Source organism: Gallus gallus, chromosome 15 (assembly GCF_016699485.2).
Source record: "Gallus gallus isolate bGalGal1 chromosome 15, bGalGal1.mat.broiler.GRCg7b, whole genome shotgun sequence".
Taxonomy (NCBI): Eukaryota; Metazoa; Chordata; class Aves; order Galliformes; family Phasianidae; genus Gallus; species Gallus gallus.
The window spans coordinates 6853035-6872293 of NC_052546.1; the positions used below are offsets into that span (position 1 = coordinate 6853035).

The window sequence follows — 19259 nt, forward strand, 5'->3', positions numbered from 1 at the left end:
ACACAGGCTGTATGGGAACTGTTGGGTCCCGGCCTGAAGCACTGATGGAGCACCTGGGGAAAGGAGCCGGTCAGCCCTGAGAGCACAGGTGAAGGCAATTCAGCTGTGTGATCAGAAGGGGTGGAGCCTGGCTGCACCTCTTAGACCTCATTTAAGGGCTGACTGCCCCTGAGGAAGGCTCTCTTCCTAGAGATCTTGTTTTGGTGAAGTTTTCCTTTGTGAACCTGGAATCTTCTGATACAGGTGAGCAATCTTCTTCCCTTCCTTTATAGCACCTTTGTTGTGATGCCTTTCCCATCATATTAATCTGCTACATGAGCCCTGAGCCACCATCCAATGGAAGGAGCACAGAAGCTATCCTATGATGCCACTGTCATGGCCATGGTGTGCCCATTGCCAACAGTATGGCCATGCTGCCCACACTGGCAGTACTGTAGCAATAGTGTTCCTATTGCCGACATCGTGGCCATGGTGTTATCACCATCACTAGTGTTGTGGCCACGGTGTCCCCATTGCCATCGAGCCATCACAAGTTGCATCTCAGGCACATGGATGCCCATCCCACGTGCAGGCCCAACCATTGTACAGCCCTCGTGTGCGCATCTCTGCACCTTTAGGGCTTGAGGATTTGCACGGGGAGAGGGGAATTGGTTTAACTCCCACTGCAATGGGAAATCCCAGCCTTGCAGCCAGGACTGTGATGGAGCTGGGGTTGTGCTGGGCAGCGTGCAAAGTGCATCGTTCCCAAATACCACTGGGCACGAAGGATGGAGCCTGCCTGCAGCTGCATCATCCCTGCAGCTCATCTTATGATGCAGCCTGAGCCGAGAGCAGAACGCTCAGCCTTTCCTAAGTAGTGATAATGAAACTTCTTCATTCCCTCACCCTGGGGAAATACTTAAACCGCGGTACGAGCGATATATGTAAATCGCATTTAAGCGGAGACGGCACAGTTAGAGCTGACGGCGAGCCATCGGGTTCGAAGACGGAGCGTCCCCTTTGCTGCTCGATCATTTGCTCAGCGAGCTGCGCTGCTGTGCCGCCCTGCCACCAACCATCAGCGTCCGCCAAATCCGTGCTCCTGAGCCGTGCGCTCCCCCGACACCGGGAGCGGCATTGCGCGGAGTGTGCTGCCCTCCGGTGGGAGCGGGGTGCTCTGCGAGAGGGGCCGTGCAAGGCGTGCGCACGACGGGTGTGCGCGTGGGGCCAGGACACTGCAGCGTGGCACAGCGCGCACTGCGCAGCTCACCCGTCCCTCCATCCCGCAGCGGCATTCCCCCATCTGACCCCACTGGGTGACACGAGGCCGTGGTGGCTGCTCTTTATTATGAAATAAATAGTCGTATAAATCTTTCCCCCCCAAAAAAAAACAAAAACAAACCCAACCTTGGGGCAAAAGCCATTGGCTGTGGTGGTTGGTGGCAGGGGAGCTCCCAGCACCCAGCTGCTGGCGCAATGCAGCCAATGGTGCAGGAAAGCAAAGCGGTGGCACCGGAGACCCCCAGCATTGCCAGGACTGGGACCCCAATGGGATGAGCACTGCAGGGACGCTGGCTGCACAAATCCCTGAGGAACAGACACACGCTGGTGCTGTGGGGCCAGGCAGAGTCCATGCTAGAGTGGGGAGCTGGGGGTCTGCCCGTGTCGTCGCTCCCGTGCCTCTGCCGTGCCCATGGTCCCCAATGGCACAACCACATCCTCCGTTGGGCAGCTCTTGTTGAGCTCCACCACGCGTGGCACCACCGTTGACCATCGATCTGCAGAAATGGAACGCTCAGAGCCCCCAGCTCTGCACTCACCTGTGGGCCCAGGGCTGCCCCCACCCCACTCACCTCTCCGCAGCCGCCCCACGGTATGGGAGAAGCCGTAGTACTGGTAAGTGTCGCTCTTGCCCGGGTCCTCGCTGATGATGCCCATGTTCTGGTTCCAGTGGGACCAGTTCACCTCATCCACCCTGCAGAGAGGGCAGAGCTCTGTATCTCCTTGTCCCCGTGCCATCCTGGCACCTGTGGTGCACTCAGGGTCAAACCATTTCACTCTAATTAGGCTTCATAAGACCCCAGCCTCACCAGACCTCCCGGATCGTGACACTGTAGGTCACTGCTCTTACCTGAAGCACCAGCGGCGGTCAGGGGTCCCATCAGTGCCCTTCCCCACGGTCACCATCTCCCCAGAGCGAAATGCTCTCCGCAGGAAGAGAGGGAAGGAGCGCTCGATGTCCAGGATGGTGGTGGCCCACTGCCGGGGACACCAGGGACCCTTCAGCCCCCTGGGGATGGAGGCATCAGGGTCCCTCACCAATGTGGTGCTGCTCAGATGGAGCTTGGTATGGTGACACCAAGGCATGGTTACCCCATAGAGTTTGGCATGGTGATCCCATGGCATGGCGACTCTATGGCATGGTGACCCCACGGAGCTTGGCACTCCCAGTGCTGTACCTGCAACTTCCAGATGTGTTTGCTCTCCTTGGACACCTGGCCCACTGTCTCACCCATGAGGGCGATGAGCATGTTGAGGAGCAGCACGAAGGTGAGGATGATGTAGGTGACAAGCAGGATGATGAAGACACCAGGGTACTTGGCACTCTCCAGCATCTCCAGGTCACCCATGCCAATGGTGAGCTTGAAGAGGTCAAGCAGGAAGGTGCTGAAGGTCTGACTGTCCCGGCATGAGGGGTAGGTGGGCAGCGTGCAGTTGGAGTGATCCTCACTGCAGGACTCGCTGCTGGGACACGGGTTCAGGAGGGACACCAGTGCTGGGGAGGAGGGACAGAGACAGAGTCTGCGGGGCCAGCACGAGGATAGAACACCGTGCTGCCAGGCCTTCTCCTTCTCCATTGCAGGAGGAGAGCGAGATGGAGCCCTACCTGAGGCGTAGCCAATCATGAATAGCAGATAGACCAGGAGGAAGCGGAACAGGTCTTTGAAGAGGATCTGCAAGCGATAGAGATGATGGCTTCGAGCCCCGTGCTGAGGGCTGCAGCGGTCCCACAGGGAAAAAACCACTTGGGTTACCCAACCACCTTGGAGAAGACCAGAAGACCCCTGCACCACTGCACCTTCTGGATCATGATGCTGTAGGTCCCCGTCAGCTTGAGCCCTCGCGTGAAGTAGAGCGCATTCATCCAGCCCAGGACCAAAGCAAAGACCATGACAGCCAGGTAAGCCTCGACACCACCCAGGTACAGCCCTGCCGTGACGATCACCAGCACCGAGTAGATGAAGCTGCAGAAGGGGATAACTGCTGCCAACCACTGTCCCATCAAGAGGAGGATTGCTCCAACCCCAAGAGCCCCATGGGCATCCCTGCTTACTAGAGCAGCTGAAATGAGCCATCGATGAAGAACGAGTTCACACCTGGGCACTTCTTCATGAAGAGATCTTTGATCTGGAGGGAGAGGAGAGGTTGGAAAGGGGCTGGTTTCCAGATTATGGAGGGCACTGCAGTGGGACCGGTGCATGGGGACATGGGGATATCACCACCCGCTCCTCATGGCACTGACATTGGAGAAGAAGAAGAGGATGCCGGTGAGGAGGGTGATGATCTCCCCGGCCAGCCGCAGGTAGTCGATGGTTGTAGTGTAGGGGTACGGTGGCTGTGGGGAGAGTACACATCATCAGCATAACCCCAAGCCCACGCTCTGCCCCATATCCCCTGGCACTCACGGGGCCTTCCATGGGGCGGTAATAGGCGATGAGGGTGAAGATGATCATGGCACAGAGGTAGGAGACCACGCTGATGTAGAAGGAGACAGCACCGAACTTGCGCCACTTGTCGCACAGCAGTTCGTTGATGGGCTCCACGGCCAACATCTCATGGCGGTTCTGTCGGGACGCGGGCAGCTCAGAGGGGAACCCAGCCCTGTGTCCCCGTTCCCCGTTCCCTGCGCACCTCGATCTTGCTGTTGTAAACGAGGATCTCCAACACGGACACCTCCTCCCCGCAGGTATCCAGTGAGGAGAGATCGTAGAGTGAGGAGTAGACGGGGCCGTATGCCCAATCCTTGAACTTGCGCGAGAGGTGCCGGACGTCCTCATCTGCAATCTCCCGGCGGATGATGTGCTGGAAGATCTGATGGGGGCCCAGGGGGATGGATGGCCATGGGTTCTACCCACAGCCACCCATCCTTGGGTGCTGGGATGCTGAAGCAATCCCCACATTGGTGTAGTTTGTGCATTTTTAACCAGCCCACATCGTGATGGCGAGTAATGGAAAAGGACAGGCTGCCCGGGGAGGTGGTGGAGCCACCGTCCCTTGAGGTGTTCAAGAAAAGGTTAGATAGATGTGGCACCGAGTGACGTGATCTAGAGCAGTCACAGGCATGGCTTAATGGTTGGACTCAATGATATTAGTGGTCTTTCCAATCTTTATGATTCTATGAGAGGATGTGACAAGGGCCTGGGGTTAATTAGGAAAGGATGGGATGCAGAGAGGTTTTAATTAGCCAAGCTTCCCAAAGCACGTCCAACAGCCCCAGCACTGCCATACCCCGATCTTGCCAGTCTTGGCAGCCATCATGAGTGGAGAGAGGCCATCGTTGTTGAGCAGGGCCTCGAGGTTGGTGTCGGGGAAGAGCTTGGCGCACTTGATGAGGAGCAGGTCGTACATCTTGGTGACAAACTTGGTGTTCTCACGGGTGTTGTCAGCGATGGCAACCAGAGCATGCAGCACGGTGTTGCCACGCGAGTCCTGGCGCCGCAGGTCTGCCTGCTTGTGCCCATTCTCCGTCAGATAGTGCACGATGTGGGGCTGGTTGGTGCAGGCGGCCAGTGAGAGGGGCAGCTCTCCTGCGGGGACAGCACGCGATTGGGGACAGCCCCGAGGATGCGGCTGTGGTGCTGTCAGTCTCCTCTACTCACCGAAATAGAAGTAGCCGCCCTCATCCTTGGGCTGGAAGAAGCGACCACGGGCCTGGGCGTGCACGTCGGCACCCTTCTCCACCAGCAGCTCCACGTAGTGCTTGCAGCGGCGCTCAATGGCGATGTGCAGCGCTGTCTGACCTGCATTGCATCCCTGTCACCGTGCTCCCCATCACACCCCAAGAGGAAGACCCCTAGATTCCATGCTGCCCCCCAGTTTGGTTCCTGAGCCTCCCAAGGGCTTTCCATTCACACACTATTCCCAAGCTTTGTTGGGGTCCTCCATCCTCCCCAGATCCCTACTGCTTTGGTCCCCCCACCTCCCCCATGGTCCCCTCATGTCCCCCTACCTCTGTAGTAGACATCACGGAAGGGTGAGTTGATGAACTCCCGCATGTTTCCCGTCTTCTCGGCGATGTCGAGGAGGATGGGGATGGTGTCATTCCGGCCAGCACTCAGGTTGAGCAGCGCTTTGGGCAGGCACGTCTTCCCTGTTGAGGGCTCTGGGAATGGAAGGTGTTGAGACCCCAACCCAACAAACACCCGGTGCCTCCTGGGTGCTGCCACCGGGGCTGTGCATCTCTGTCCCTATGGGGGATTGCTGGTGGCCCTCCATGGCCACGGTACAGCAGGGTCGTGGGGCAGCCCACCGCAGGCGCTCACCTCGGAACTCCTCATCCGTCAGACGCTTCTTGTGGGTGAGCAGGAAGGAGAGGAGACCCTCCAGGCCATCTGGGGACCCCCGGGAGACGATGTCGAAGAGGATGGGTCTGTTGAACACCTTGAGGATGGGCGGCGGGTTGGGTGCCGGCCCCTTGGTGCCAGCCACCGGCTTCCTGCAACAGAACTCACTGCTGCCGCTCACTGAGGTTGATTCCTTAATCTGTGCCTCGGCTCCCCAATGGTGCACCCATTTAGGGTGCTCCTCAATCCGTGCCCTGGGGCACCACACAGAGCAGCCACGCAGTGGTGATCCCAGCGGCACTCGGGGCACTGCTGCATTTTGTGGAGCACCGGGGATGGGGTGCGCCCCTCCACCCCGCTCACAGCCCGCAGACGTGCAGTGCCAACGGGTCCCCCCCAGGTGTCGGGCACAGACAGGCATTGTGCGCCCGGCTGCGGGCGGCCCCCCCCGGCTCCGGTTTCCTGACGCAGACCCAGGGCGGAGGCCCTCCTGAAAAGCCCTTTCATGCCAGGGCAGCGAGACGCCCGCACCGGAGGGAGCGGCCACGGCACAGAGCCCTCTTTCACGGCGCAGGGAAGGGAGGAGGCGGGGGGGCGCATCCCGGCCCCATGGCACTGCGGGGCCGCAGCCCCACGGCACGGCACCGTGTGTGTGGCGCCCCAATTTCCATACCCACAGCACTCCTGAAACCACTCAGAGAGCCCTGTGGGGCTGTCCCCGTCCCACCCCGTACCCAAAACACTGCACCCCGCGGGCATCGGCGTCCCCGTGTGCCCCCATACTCACTCCACGACCCTCCTGCGCCAGCGTTTGTTCTCGCTGGGGTGCTGCCTGTAGGTGCCGTAGTCGAAGAGGGAATCCATGGGGGCCTTTTTGGGTGCAGGGACCACCGACGACTCGTAGATGGTGGACTCCAGCAGCTCCATGGGTTTCGGGGGGCCTTTCCGGAACGCCCCGTGGAATTTCATCCGGAGGTTTTGCTTTCCATCCCCAGCGCCGGGGGGACCCCGGGATGGCTCAGCAGGAGACGGGGTGTCCTCCACCTCAAACAGGTTGGCCAGCGAGGAGAGCGGGAAGGAGTCATCCCCCAGCACGTCCCCAGCATCACGGGGGTCTTCGGGGTCTGCCATACTCCCCTTTGAGAGCAGAGGGAACCTGGAGTCACTCCCCTGCACCCTTCCCATCCTCCTCTATGAGCACCCTATGGCCGTACCCCATAGTGGGAGCAGGGTAACACCCTGACCCTGGCATCATTTGGTGCCCCCCAGCCCACTCACCCAGCACAGCACGGGGACAGCATTTATAATGCATTTCAACAAGGAATGATGAATTTCAATATGAAACCACAGATATATATATATATATTTTATATATAAGAAATGGATTTTTAGAGGGAATTATGGATTTTGGTAAGAAACGATGGGTTTCAATGAACACCCCAGGCTCCCCTCAGCCCCACTCCCCACCAAAACGCACCGTGAGGTCCCAAAGTGCTCAGCCCCAGCACGGCCTCTGCCTCCCAGCAGCGCGCTCAGCCCTCAGCCCTATGGGGTTCAGAGACAGAAAAAGCACACGGGGAAACATATCATTTTCTGCAGCTCTGTATGACAAGCCACAACAGACCATGGGCAATGGGGTTTGCAGCCCAAGGAGGTGCAGCAGCTCCTTCTAACCGCCTTTCCTGCACGAAATTCCACGAGCACCTGCCAAAGCAGCAGGGATCCCATTGCTCACCCACCCGAACCCGGGCAAACACGGGCTCTCTGCACGCTCCTGGTAGCAAACAGGGAATGCACAGATCAGGGAGCACCCAGCGTCTCTCTGCCGTGCTGCAAATCCCAGCCCAAACCACAGCAAAGCACGGCTTTGGAGAACAGCACAGAGGGCACAGCCCAAATATAGCCCCGGCTGCCAAACCCAGGGGCCGCCAGCACTGCAGGGAGGGGAATGCACAGTGTGGGTCTGACTCCAGCGCTGTGCAATTTTGCAGTGGGGGCGGTCTGGGCAGGGCAATGCATTCTGCTGCCCCATGTCCTGCAGCCCCGAGATGGGGGATTCCCCATTGGCAGCACCCATGGGGACATAGGAGCAGAGCCCGGTGTGTGTGACCCCAGCAGAGGGGACATCACGGTGGGGGAACCACCTGGGCAGCACGCAGATGGAAATCGGGCTCCTGCCTCTTCCTGGAGGTTTGAACTGGTTTTCATTGGGCTTTAACCCATCGTGGCACAAAGAGAGGTCACGCATCCCATCCACGGCCATCGGCTGCAGCCCCACGCAGGAATGTGTCCGTGGGGTCACCGGCAGTGGGGCAGAGCAGGAGGGGGAGGAAGCGTTGGGAAATGTCGGGCTCTGAACGGGGGCACTCCCACGGCACGGCCGCCGCCAGGAAAGGTGTAGTCAATCGGGTTGACTTTGGCTCTTTCAGTTATTTGGGTTTTTTGCTTTTCAGACTTCCTCGCCCCACGGATGGAATGAGTCAATGCATGGCTCAGCATGGCACAGCCCCGCTGCGGTCCCACAGCCCTCCTGAGCCCAACGCAGCCCCCTTCCCACCCCGGGGCTATGGCAGTGGTGGCACTGGGACCTGCGGGTCACACTGGGGCAGGCGGCAGATGGTGCCACACGAAGGCACAAAGCGAAACCCGGCAGGAGGGCAGCGGGGAACCCAGAGCCCACCCCAACGAGCCCCAGCGCCTTCCCAAAGCTAACAGCCCCCGGTGGGGCCACGCTCACCCTGGGGTTGGGGGATGCGACTTTCCGGCTGCCCGTGGCCCCGAAGCCCCCCGCAGCCCACATCCCCGCCCGCTGCCCGCTCCCCGCCCGCGCTCACCCCCATCCCGGCCCCCTCCCGCCGCCCCCGGCCCCGTACCCGTCCCGCCGTCCGTCCCGCGCAGCTCCCGCAGCTCCGCCGCCGCCGCGGGGCCCATCCCCATCCCCATCCCCGTGCCCGTCCCGTCCCGCCCCGCTCCCCGCCCCAGGGCCGCCCCCAGCGCAGCCCCCGCCCCGGTCCCGCACTACGCTCCAGGTTAAGGTGAGATTTATTGAGTTCTGCTTCCCGCTGGTGAAAGTTCCTTAAGGCATCCGACAAACAGCGCTCGGAACATCCCGGCACCGCTCCCATCCGCGGCGCTGAAAGGGTTCGGGGGCACCGGGAAGGTCATCGCTTGGGATCCTCCGTTCCTCCTCTGCGGGCTCAGAGCGGCTTTGGGTGCCCGGAGCTGCGTTTGACCCACGGCACAGCCAGGAGTGGGGCAGCCCCGGAGCCCGGCAGCACCGTCGGGATGCGGCCGCCCACCAAACGTCATTCCCTGCAACGGGTTCCCAGGAACGCGGATTTTTTTCCTCCGTGGTACAAAAGCTTGGGAAATCCCGAGGTGCCCCCGGGGTACAATCGGTTTATTGCTATATTCTCGATAGAAAAGTAATGATTCTTTTTAGAAAACGGGCTATCGGCTGCGGATCCAGAGAGGAATGGGATTTGCGGAGCGGGGCGGCCCCGCTGTTGTGCTGAGCCCCATTAGGCTTTGTAGCTCAGCTCGGCGTTCATCCGGGTGTACATCTCGTAGATGGCATCCAGGATGGGCGTCACTCTCGCGAGGAATTGGTGGATCTTCTCGATGCTCTCCTCCTCCTTCACCTCTCTGCCCTTCTCCAAAGCCTTCAGCAGATCCGACTTGTAGGGCAGCGCGTAGACTGAGCCCTGTGGGATGGGGTGAGAGCAGAGCTGAGCCCCGGCTGTGGGGATGCCCAAAACCCAATGAGACCCCCCAGGTCTCCCTGCCCACCCCACAGCGGGATGACCCCACCAGCAGCAGTCCCCTGGAAATGTCTCCTTAGAGGCACGGTTAGTGGGCACGGTGGGGATGGGTCGGTGGTCGGGCTTGGTGAGCTCGGAGGTTCTTCCCAACCTGAATGATTCTACGACCCCTCAGAACAAGTCACCCCCCCGCTCTCACCATGAAAAGCTTCTGCAGCATCCAGCCGTGGTACTTCTTGAGGGCGATCTCATAGGCTTTCATGGCATTGACACGGATGAGGTTGGGGTGCTCCTCGTCCCGCTCGCCATCGGAGATGCTCTGCAGCAGCACCAGCATGAACTTCAGCCCCCTGCCGGGAGAGGGAGGCTGGTACAGTGACCCCGAGCCTTGGAACCCCAAACCCGGTGTGGGGTGGCGCTCTGACCCCGAGCCCTACGTGACCCCCAACCCCACATCCCGGGCTGAGCCCAGGGGCGATGCACAAACATTGTCACCTCTTCAGCCACATCAGCGCCAGCGTAGCGCCCGTCTTGGGCCAGGCAGCGCCGTGCATCTCCTTCTCCACCTCCAGGATGTTCTGCAGCGTTTTGAACTTGCTGGGGTTGGAGTCGTAAACGGCCCGGATTTTCTGCAAGGGCGCAGAGGTGCGGGGTCCGGGTGGGCGCCCACGGCCGAGCCCCGGTGCCGCAGCCCCGTGCGTGGGGTGGTGCCCCCCCCGTACCTTGATGTTCCCGGCCAGGTCGGCTTTGACGGGTGAGTATACGATGGGCGTCCCCAGGCAGTCTGCGGGGACACGGGGTCAGCGTGGCACCGTGCGGGGTTCGCCCCGTGCCCGGCTGTCCCCGTGCGGCGTACAATGCCGCATTGTGCAGCGCGGCGGCTCGGCCCCGTTCTGCCCCGTTCCGCCCCGTTCTCTCCCGGGACACCGCCGGGGGGAGTCGGGCCGTTTCCCAACGCTGCTGCTCGGCGGGTCGGACGGGACGGGGCGCCACGCCCGGCCCTGACGCAACTCTCCGGTGCCGCCGGGCAGCGTCCCTCGGTGGGGCGGGGGAGCGGGGCGGGACCGGGGGTGGGACCGGGGGGTGCGAACCGGGACCGGGGGGGACGGAGGCCGGGGGGGTGTGGGACCCAGGATGGGGTCCCGGCACCGGACAGGGCGCGCCCGGACCACGCAGGGGTTGGTAAGCGCTCCGTGCCCGCGGGTGGCAGCGTCCCGGTGCGGTCCGGTATCGGGTCCAGCAGGTGCCGCAGCCCCCTCGCCCCGCTCTTACCGAAGAAGGGCGGCAGGTGCGCCACGGCCTCCAGGAAGGGCAGCGTCTCGATCTGCTTGTCTGCCGGCAGCGGCCGGAACTCGTGCTCCAGCAGCAGCGCCATGCCCGGCCCGGCCCGGCCCGCACCGACCCGGCACCGACCCGGCAGCGCGCCGCGCCGCGCCACGCCCCTCCCCGCGGCCGGCCAATGACTGCGCACGGCCCACCGGCCAGGCCGCCAATCGGAACGAGAGGGCGGGACTTTGTCGGCGTGAGCGGGCGGTGCTCAGCGCCGCGATGGGCGGGGCTTATCGAGGCGGAGGGGCGGGGCTTGCGGTGCGCCGAGCCCCGGGAGCACGTGGTCCGCACCGGGACCCCCCCGGCCCCGCAGCTCGGGCCGAGGGAGCGGGCAGCTGAGCAGCCCCTCAGCCCCCCCGTGCACCCACTGTCCTGTACGCCCACGCCCGTACAGCCGGGCCTCACGCCAGGTGCTGTGATCGGGTGGCTCTGAATTATTTAGCGGAGGTGAAGGTTTCACGGTGGGCAGATGGCACGGAGCTCCGTGCCCCGACCCGAGCCGGGACTGAGCCCGGTCCACCAGCTCAGGCTGCCCAGCGCCCATCCGTGGCCTCGGGCATTGGGCGCCCACAGCTCTGCGCAGCGTCAGGGCCTCAGCGCCCTCTGAGCGAAGAACTTCCTTACACCCAACCTCAGTTTCTTTCCTTCTAGTTTAAAGCCATCCCCCCTTGTCCTGCGGCGATCGGGCTGCGCGCAAAGCCGCTCTCCTCCTGTTTACAGCCACGGAGCAGCAGCCGGGTCAGGCCCGCCTCCAGCAGAGCCCCCGGGAGGGCAGTTCCCCCAACCCGGGCATCTGTCGGGCGCTCCGGATGCGCTGTGCCGAAGGAGGCGCGGGACAGCACCGGACCCCGTCCCCCCGTAGTCAGCACCCGGCGGCCGCGCTCAGGGCCAGGCCGAGGAAACCCAAACCTTTCACCCGCCTGAAATATTCACAGCGCCATGAATACTTTAAGCCCCAACCGCTGTGCGGCACGGCGTGCGCTGACAGCAGCTCAGGTGTTGCGGCCCTCAGCCCTCCCCGCGCGGCCGCTCCGTTCCGCGAAGCGCGGCCCCGACGCTTTTTGTCCCTCGGCGGCGCCCGTACCCGTTGCCATGGGGACGCGCGGCGGCCGTCGCGGCCTATAAGGGTGGGCCATGGCGCTGTGGCGGGCGACGCGAGGCCGGGCTTTTGAGCGACGGCGGGAGCAGGAGGCGCGCAGCCGGCTGCAGTGGGAGAGCTACAGCCGCTCGTTCGCCCGCGCCGCCATCTGCTGCTCCGCCCAGGCCCGGTGGAGCGCGCCGCGGGGTCCGCGCAGCCCGAGCTCGGGGCGGCGGGAGGCGGCGGAGCGGCTGGGGCAGCGCAGGGAGCGGCTGCGGGAGCTGCTGAGCGCCGAGCGGGACGCGCTGGAGGCGGAGCTGCAGCCGGGCCGCGGGACGGAGCCCGCAGGGATGCGGGAGCGCTGCGCGGAGCTGAGGGCCGCCCGCGAGGGGCGGAGGAGGCAGGTGAGCGCCGCGGGGGGCCGATGCTGCGCCGGGCGGTGCGCTATGGCCGCGTCCACCGACACTGCTGTCTGCGCTCAGGTCGCCGAGCAACTGCTGCGCGAGCACTGGAAGCAGAACTGCGCTGAGCTCCGGGAGGTGCGCGGTCAGCGGGTGATGGCATCACGGAACGGTTTGAGTGGGAAGGGACCCCCAGCGGGCATCTCGTCCCACAGGGACACCCACAGCTCCAGCAGTGCTCACAGCCCCGTCCCCTGACCGTGGGTGCCTGCAGGAATGGGGCACCACCGCCTCTCTGGGCACTCTGTGCAGTGCCTCACCGCCCTCAGTGTAAATCCTCATATCCAACCTAGATCTCCCCTCTTTCAGTTTGAAGCCATCTCCCCTTGTCCTATCACACAGTCCCTGCTAAAGAGTCTATCTCCTTCTTTCTTACGGCCCCTTTAGGTGTTGAAGGGCTGCTCTCAGCTCTCCCCACTGCCTGCTCCTCTCCAGGCTGCACAGTCCCAGCTCTCCCCCTATCCTCTTAGGGAGGTGCTCTGTTCATTGTTTTTGTGGCCCTCTGGACGTGCTCCAACAGGTCCACATCTCTCCTGTGCTGAGGACTCCACCGCAATGCTCCAAATTTCACTTGGGTGTCATCACGTATCTGCTGTTGTAATTCACCCTGAGTCACAGCAGTCATTGCACTAAGATCTGATGAGCAGAAGGCAAAGAAGTTAAAGCACCCAACTGTAAGGGTTCGCCCCAAAGCAGATATCTCTCAAAGACTCAGAAAGCAGATTTTCAGTGCCTGTGATGTAAAGATCGTTGGTGCTTCCCCGTCTCCCACTCTGCTGACATGCTGCTCCAGCAGCTGGTTTCAGTATCGCTGCAGTGTCCTGGAATTGGTGCATAACATCAGCCTGAGTTTGTGACCTGTGGACGTGGGGCAACAATGCAGAGGGCAAGCTGGGGGGTTCCAGGCAGTCCTGGGTGCTGCTGGCAATAGGACAGACTGTGACAGCAGGTGCTGCCTCTGTTTGCAGGTGGAGTCGGAGCTGCATACAAAAAGCGTGGCGGAGTCATGGGGTGAGCAGCTGAAGCAAAAGCAGCAGGTATGCTGGGGCTGCCTGAAACATGTGGGCTGCAAGCAGCTGGCCTTCCTGTACTACCAGGACTGGGGTGCAGAAGGAATGGAAGCTGGCTGTTCGTTTGTTGTTCTCTTGTACCAAATAGTGACTGAGTTTGCCTTGCTCATTCCCGTAGTGATGGGAGGTTCTGGTGTCTGCAGAATGGCAGGAGTTGTTGATGGGAAGGATGTTTTCAGTTAAGAGCCACTGTTCGTATCCAGCAAGTATCCTGTCTCTGTAGTTTCGTTTAGTCCTTGTTTTCTTCCCTAGCATATCTTATTCTGTATTCTTCAAATATGTGTCAGCTTCCAGGAATGTGATTGGAGCATTTACTGAACTGAACCACAGGCTGTTTCTCTTAGTCTAACCTTAAATGCAATGCTTTCTTTTGGCTCAATAAGCAAGAAGCAATGGAACGAGAAGAGAGAGAGCTTTACGAAAATGAGTATGAAATTGCACAGAGGGAAGCTCTGGAAAGAATAAGACAAGAGGAAGAGAAACGTCAGCTGGAAGACAAGAAGCAAGCAGAGATGTTGCTTCAACAGATAGAAGAACTGAAATTACGGGAGGCAGAGGTAATCTTCAGCTTTACCTCATGTGGGAAGGAAGTTCCAAGTGAAGCAATGAAATGCGGCAACGCTGACCTGACCTCTTCCCTCCAGATTTCCCCTAGATTAAATTAGGAACAAAGTCAGCTGTGACTTGCATTCTGTCAGTAATGTAGACCTCTCCATGAATACAGGCATGTTAACTGACTTCTGGGCAGACTTCATTTGCACCCCTTGAAATGTGAGCACCCTTCTGTGCTGTACCCAATGAGGGAAAAGATGTGTAGAAACCTCTAAGTGTGAGAGGTTCAGGTGGAAGGCTTCTTCAGCTGAAGCTCCTCATCTCTCTCTCATACTGTGAGCCAGTAAGATACAAATGGTGTGGAGTATTTACCATAATTATGATTTTTGACTGCTTGCAAAGGAACAGTGTGTGGTACAAACTCTGGTACAAAGGCTCTCTGGGATGTCCTAGCTCTCTGAAGTACTTTCTTGGTTATTGTTCTTTCCTTTTCCTAAACATTAGGCAACAAAGCTGAAGAAAGAACAAGAGAACTTATTAAAGCAGCAGTGGGAGCTGCAAAGCTTAGAAGAAGAAAGAAAACAAATGGAAGAGCACCGGAAGAAGACTGAGCTTGGGTATGGGATCAATGCAGCTCTAAGCAGTGATGGATAGAATCTCTTCCTGTGACCATGATAGTACTTGCAGCAGGAGGGGATGTTTTAGATAGCGGGGGTAGGCAGTAAATGCTTGTTTTTTGTTGGAGGTGCCCAGAACAGCTAATGAGCATGAATGCATTAGTGCCATTACTACTTTTTGTTCATGTTAGAGGTAGCAGGTATCTCTTGTTGCCTTTATGTATTTTTTTATCATAAATATACTTTCTTGAGTGCAGTATACAATTAAACAGGGCTTTAGACATGGTCTGAATTTGTTTTGTTTTTCTCCTTCAGTCGCTTTTTGATGCATCAGTGTGATGCCCAGTTAAAGAGACGAGCCCAGCAGATACAGGAGGAGCTGGTAAGAGGAAAATACCTTCTGATTTACACACTACAGGTACCGCATGCTGAAGGAACTTGTTCTGTGTTTCGTGTGTGTCTGCCTCCAGTGCCTATAGATAAGCAGTTAGGAAGCCTCTTCTGGCTTCTGAACAGGGCTGGAGTGAAAAGATCACAGTGAAGCTGGCAGTCAGAGTGTCTTTCTGAGCACACCCTTGACACTGTGTCACCAATGATTTGTACAGAGCACAAAAGTACACAGGCTGGAAGCCCGCTGGATGGTTGTTAATCTTTAGGGTTTTTTTTTCCCCTCAAGGAAACAGACAGACAAATCTTATTAGCCCTCCTTGAGAAAGAAGGTGAGGATCAGCGCCGCCAGTCTGAAAGACGAGAGCGAGCTGTTGCAGACGCTGCCTGGATGAGACGTGTCATTGAGGAACAGCTCCAGTTAGAAAAGGAGAGGGAGGCAGAGCTACAGATCATTTTTAGGTGTGTATGCACCTCTGCTGTACGTTGTCTAAAGAGAATGTATGTGCTGAATACTCTTGCCTCTTGGCAGAGCTCATTACTGTTTGTTAAATAAGTGGACATTTAGAAGTGGACGTTAGAAAGAGCTGCTTGGCTGGTCTTGCTGTTGTAGAAATGTGCCTATTTATGTAAGGAGTAACCTTAGAAAGGAATCTTTCTTTCACCTTTAGAGAAGAAGCTAGAAAAGTGTGGGAGAAGAGGGAAGAACAATGGAAAAAAGAGAGGATGGCCAGAGATCGCCTGATGAATGAGGTGATGACTTCTTTTTTAATGAGGTGTCTCTTGGTTTGACAAAGCTGTTGTTCCAGCTGTGACCTTCCAACCTCCAGAGGGTCACAGCCTTCTGTACTCGAGTCTTTCTGTTGGTCTGATAGATTTTTCTGAGAACTGTTTAATCATCTATGCTGAGATTTCCCCAGGTTTGCTTCTAAGTCTGGCCTGTTCCTTATCTACTCTCTTAATCCTCTCATTTCATGCAGGTCCTTGCAGGCAGGCAGCTCCAGATCCAGGCGAAGATGGAGTTAAACAGACAGGCCCAAGAAGAGTCTATAAAGCATCGAGAGCAACTGATTAAAGAGCTTGAGGAGGCAAAAGAACTGACAAGGCAAGAGAGAGAGAAAGAGAAGGAACTGAAGACAGCTCGCAGACAGGAATTGGAAGCTCAGGTATAGCATGCTTTTCAGTGAGATACCAAAGTGTTGAAAATGCTATTGCAGAATACTAACACAGCTGTTCCTTGTGCAAAGTGCATGAAAGAGTGCTGTTGCAGAGATTTACTCGGCTTCTCAGCCATTGGTTAGGGACGTTTCTGGCCCTAAGTGCACCATCAGCCTCTCTGGCTGTTTGTGTTCAAGTGTCTGCACAGCCACTGGCTTTGTTCTGTAACCTGTTGGCTGAGCCAGTGCGTCTGTTCAGTCTCACTGTGCTAGAAACCTTGCTGTGGTACTGCCCTCAACTACGTGTGTGTTGTGGCCTAGCCTGTATCTTCATGACCTGGCTGTAACAGCCCTCATCTTGTCTCTGCTCAGCTGACAGAACGGCGCTTACAAGAACAAGAGAAGCAGGAACGCCAGAGAGAGGAGGAGGAGGAGGAGAGACTGAACAAGCAGCGCTGTGCGGAGTTAGTGCAGCAGGAAGCCAGGAGCATGGCTGAGCAGGGCTACTGCAGCAGGTAGCAGCGTGGCAGGGAAGCCTACAGGTACAAGTCATCCTAATGCTCAGGTGCATCAGGAAGGATGACAGCCTCAAATGTGAAACTTAAATGTTGTCAGTTAAAGTTCTTGCTGCAGTGCATCTCCACTGTTCGATCTTTTCCTTTTCTATCGTGCTAAAAATGAATCCGAATTTGAGTTACTCTGCTTAACCACATGGCCAGAAGACCGTCTCTCTCACACTAAACTAGGAACAGACTAACTTGCCTCTGTCATACTATCTTAATAGATAGTAGCTAGAAGAGCCAGAGAAAGCTGGCAGGGGATGTTACTGCATCAACTAAAAGTGACTTATTTTTCTTGAAAGATATTCTCTATCTGCTACTGTGTATTCTTTGCCTGCTGGGTAGCATGTGTGCAAGAGTAATGATAAAGCCTGTAAAGTAGCTATGATTTTCTGTTTCACTGCTGTTAGCTCTATGGTTACCCAAAAGCAGCGTGGACCTGAGTTATTGTCCTTTCTAAGTGAGGAAAGAGCACAAAATGAACTTGTGGGTGACAAGAAGAATGTTTTGAAGAATCAAGGAACTCCTGAAATAATTATGGTTTTGGATTAGCCTACAGTGATGCCAGGACTCAACTCAGAAGTTATGCTTCTGAAAATACTTGGCTGTGACACAGCTGAACCCAAGATCAATTTTCTACTGGCTTTAATAGAGCTGGAGGTCTGAGCATGCTTGGAGGGTTCCACCCTCAACTGCTTTGCTTACTCCATGTTCAGGAGACATGATGCATTCTAGTAAGTGCTACTCTGGGTTAAAACAGCAAAGGAATTAAACTTCTGCTGTGGACCTAAAATGTGGAAGAACCTGTGCCTCCTGTGGAACAGGAACTGTAAGCCTTTAGCTGCTGCTTTCTATTTAAGCTTTAAAAGCCCCATTCCCACCTCTGAAGGAGGACATGCCTGGAAGCCCCTGCTGTCTTTTAAGGGTTGCTTCATGATGCATCTCAAAGCAGTAAGATAAATAATCTGGCAGTAATTGTTAACATGCCCAGTTCCTCTCCAGGACATGTTGAAGGCTTTGCTCTGTTTTTTTTTTTTTCCCCCTTGCTTGTTTCACAATGAATAATTACAAGCTGAATACTTGTTAGTTCCCTTTAAGTTTCAAATTGCTGCAATGCAGAAGGTGAGAGGAGTTTCAGCTGATGATTACACTTGATTGTCAGCTACTGTCATAGGCAACTGCAGCTTAAAACCAGGCCCAGCACTTCAGCTGGCTTGGTACATCCAGACCCATCTTTCCTCAGCTACAGGAACTCACTGAACACTTTTTTTTCCTCTTACAACAGCAATGGACAAATAATCCCAAGTATTTCACACTCTGGAAAGATTTTAGCATTTTATAGTAATACAGTAAACAAAAGATAAAGTCAGACAGCATGACACTGAAAAATACAAGTTTTGGAAAAGGCAAAAGAATTTTTACTTTCCTATGCAGCATATTGTAAAGAAAGAGCAAGTTTGTTTACAAGGGGGGGGGAAAAAAGGACATCTACTTAGAAAACAACACAACAAAACCAACCATTTTATAAATCTTCTGACCTGCAGTGCTATACGATTTGGGGGCTAAGCTACTGCTCTTTAGTTCCACAGTTGTACCACTCTGTGAAAAGATCTGACATAGCACATAAGCCTTTGCTCAGACTGCCTCTATTCTACTGACAGCACCTGAAATCTGCACATCCCATAGCATGTGCACTGTGGTTCTGGAGCAAGGATGTGGTATGATGATGACCAGCCTAGAATGAACGCTTGTTCAGAGATGGTAGAAATTACCAGAAATGCTGCTTAAGTGCCGGAAGGCAAAATCAATCCATTACAGGTGGCCATGTTTTAATAGCTAGGCCTTCCAATGAGCTGAAGGGATGTTTTAGGAAAACCTGGAGCTAGTCTGGCTGGAGCAAGGGCTTGCAACTGCTGCAGTGTCCCTTTGTTTTGGTACAGGTGTAAACTGAGACCTACAAGGAAACTCAGGGTTACCCAGCTTTGGAAATCAGGTAAGATGTGTGAAAGGAAACCATGTAACACTAGCCTGAGAGATTTAAAAATGCTATCTGATACCTTTCAATGGTATCAAGTTAAGAACGAGCTCCCAGGAGATTATCAATGTATTTAAGTGCCAGTAGCACTTTGGAATTTGGAAGTAGATTTTTTTTTAGATGTCTCTTGCGGTTCTAATCCCAGCCTGTCTGCATTCCTGTGAGCTTAGAGACAGCTCTAGCATCACAAGTGTAGAAAGGGGGAAATAAAGTCACCCTGAAGGAGATTAATTTACTGGATTGTCATCAACTCTCAGTTCCCTCCCTCCTCCAAACTCAGGCTACTTAAAAAAATGGAGCTAAGTACAACATACAAGAATCCCACAGGGTTAGGGCACTCGGTGTTTATACATGCATACAAACACGGTGTGAGCTGAAAAGGAAGGAATGGCTGAAGTTGATTTGTTATAACCTCCATACGGCAGTTTTTCCAGCAGGAAGCCTTGCTGGCAGGCTCTGTGCTGCAGCCCTGTTTGTCAAACAGCAGACACCCGTTCCTGACTCAAATGTTTCTGTGAAAGCTGTGTGAATGTTCTCATCAGCTGCTGACACGTGACAGCTGCTACAGCTCTGCAGCTTCGCTCCTACATAAAACACTGCCTATAACTGCTACAGCAGGCTCCTTCAGCATCACAACATGCTTCCAAAGAGGATGCAAGGAGGCAAAAGTTAGCCCTTTTTCCATGCAGTTCAGACTCCCAAAGAGTTA

The 19259-nt window shown here is 56.5% G+C and overlaps 3 protein-coding genes across 5 annotated transcripts; 1 reads left to right on the top strand and 2 right to left on the bottom strand.

Annotated features, from left to right (window-relative positions):
• Positions 1-1296: 1296 nt before the first annotated feature.
• On the bottom strand, positions 1297-8457 carry TRPV4 (transient receptor potential cation channel subfamily V member 4). Its single transcript, NM_204692.2, has 17 exons — positions 8417-8457; positions 7021-7088; positions 6331-6680; positions 5523-5695; positions 5210-5362; positions 4860-5000; positions 4489-4787; positions 3892-4071; positions 3666-3824; positions 3503-3595; positions 3314-3387; positions 3059-3224; positions 2867-2933; positions 2439-2755; positions 2111-2238; positions 1833-1954; positions 1297-1757 (listed from the first exon to the last, which is right to left on the bottom strand). The coding sequence occupies exons 3-17, from the start codon at positions 6672-6674 to the stop codon at positions 1615-1617; spliced, it is 2559 nt and encodes an 852-aa protein (NP_990023.2). The 5' UTR covers positions 6675-6680; positions 7021-7088; positions 8417-8457; the 3' UTR covers positions 1297-1614.
• A 113-nt stretch (positions 8458-8570) lies between these two features.
• Positions 8571-10704, bottom strand: GLTP (glycolipid transfer protein). The gene is given in 5 exon segments (NM_001277517.1): positions 8571-9247; positions 9504-9654; positions 9800-9933; positions 10027-10088; positions 10577-10704. Coding segments are annotated over 5 exon segments (633 nt in total). The 5' UTR covers positions 10680-10704; the 3' UTR covers positions 8571-9064.
• Positions 10705-11722: 1018 nt separating this feature from the next.
• Positions 11723-16903, top strand: TCHP (trichoplein keratin filament binding). Of its 3 annotated transcripts, none has more exons than XM_015275503.4 (10): positions 11723-12115; positions 12194-12265; positions 13141-13209; positions 13626-13799; positions 14299-14411; positions 14727-14793; positions 15088-15260; positions 15470-15551; positions 15779-15964; positions 16328-16903. In XM_015275503.4, the coding sequence occupies exons 1-10, from the start codon at positions 11768-11770 to the stop codon at positions 16472-16474; spliced, it is 1431 nt and encodes a 476-aa protein (XP_015130989.1). In that variant the 5' UTR covers positions 11723-11767; the 3' UTR covers positions 16475-16903. The 3 variants fall into 3 exon arrangements, with proteins under 3 accessions (XP_015130989.1, XP_422992.3, XP_015130990.1); XM_422992.8 differs by having other exon boundaries at positions 12194-12250; XM_015275504.4 differs by lacking the exon at positions 12194-12265.
• The last annotated feature ends 2356 nt before the right edge of the window (positions 16904-19259 follow it).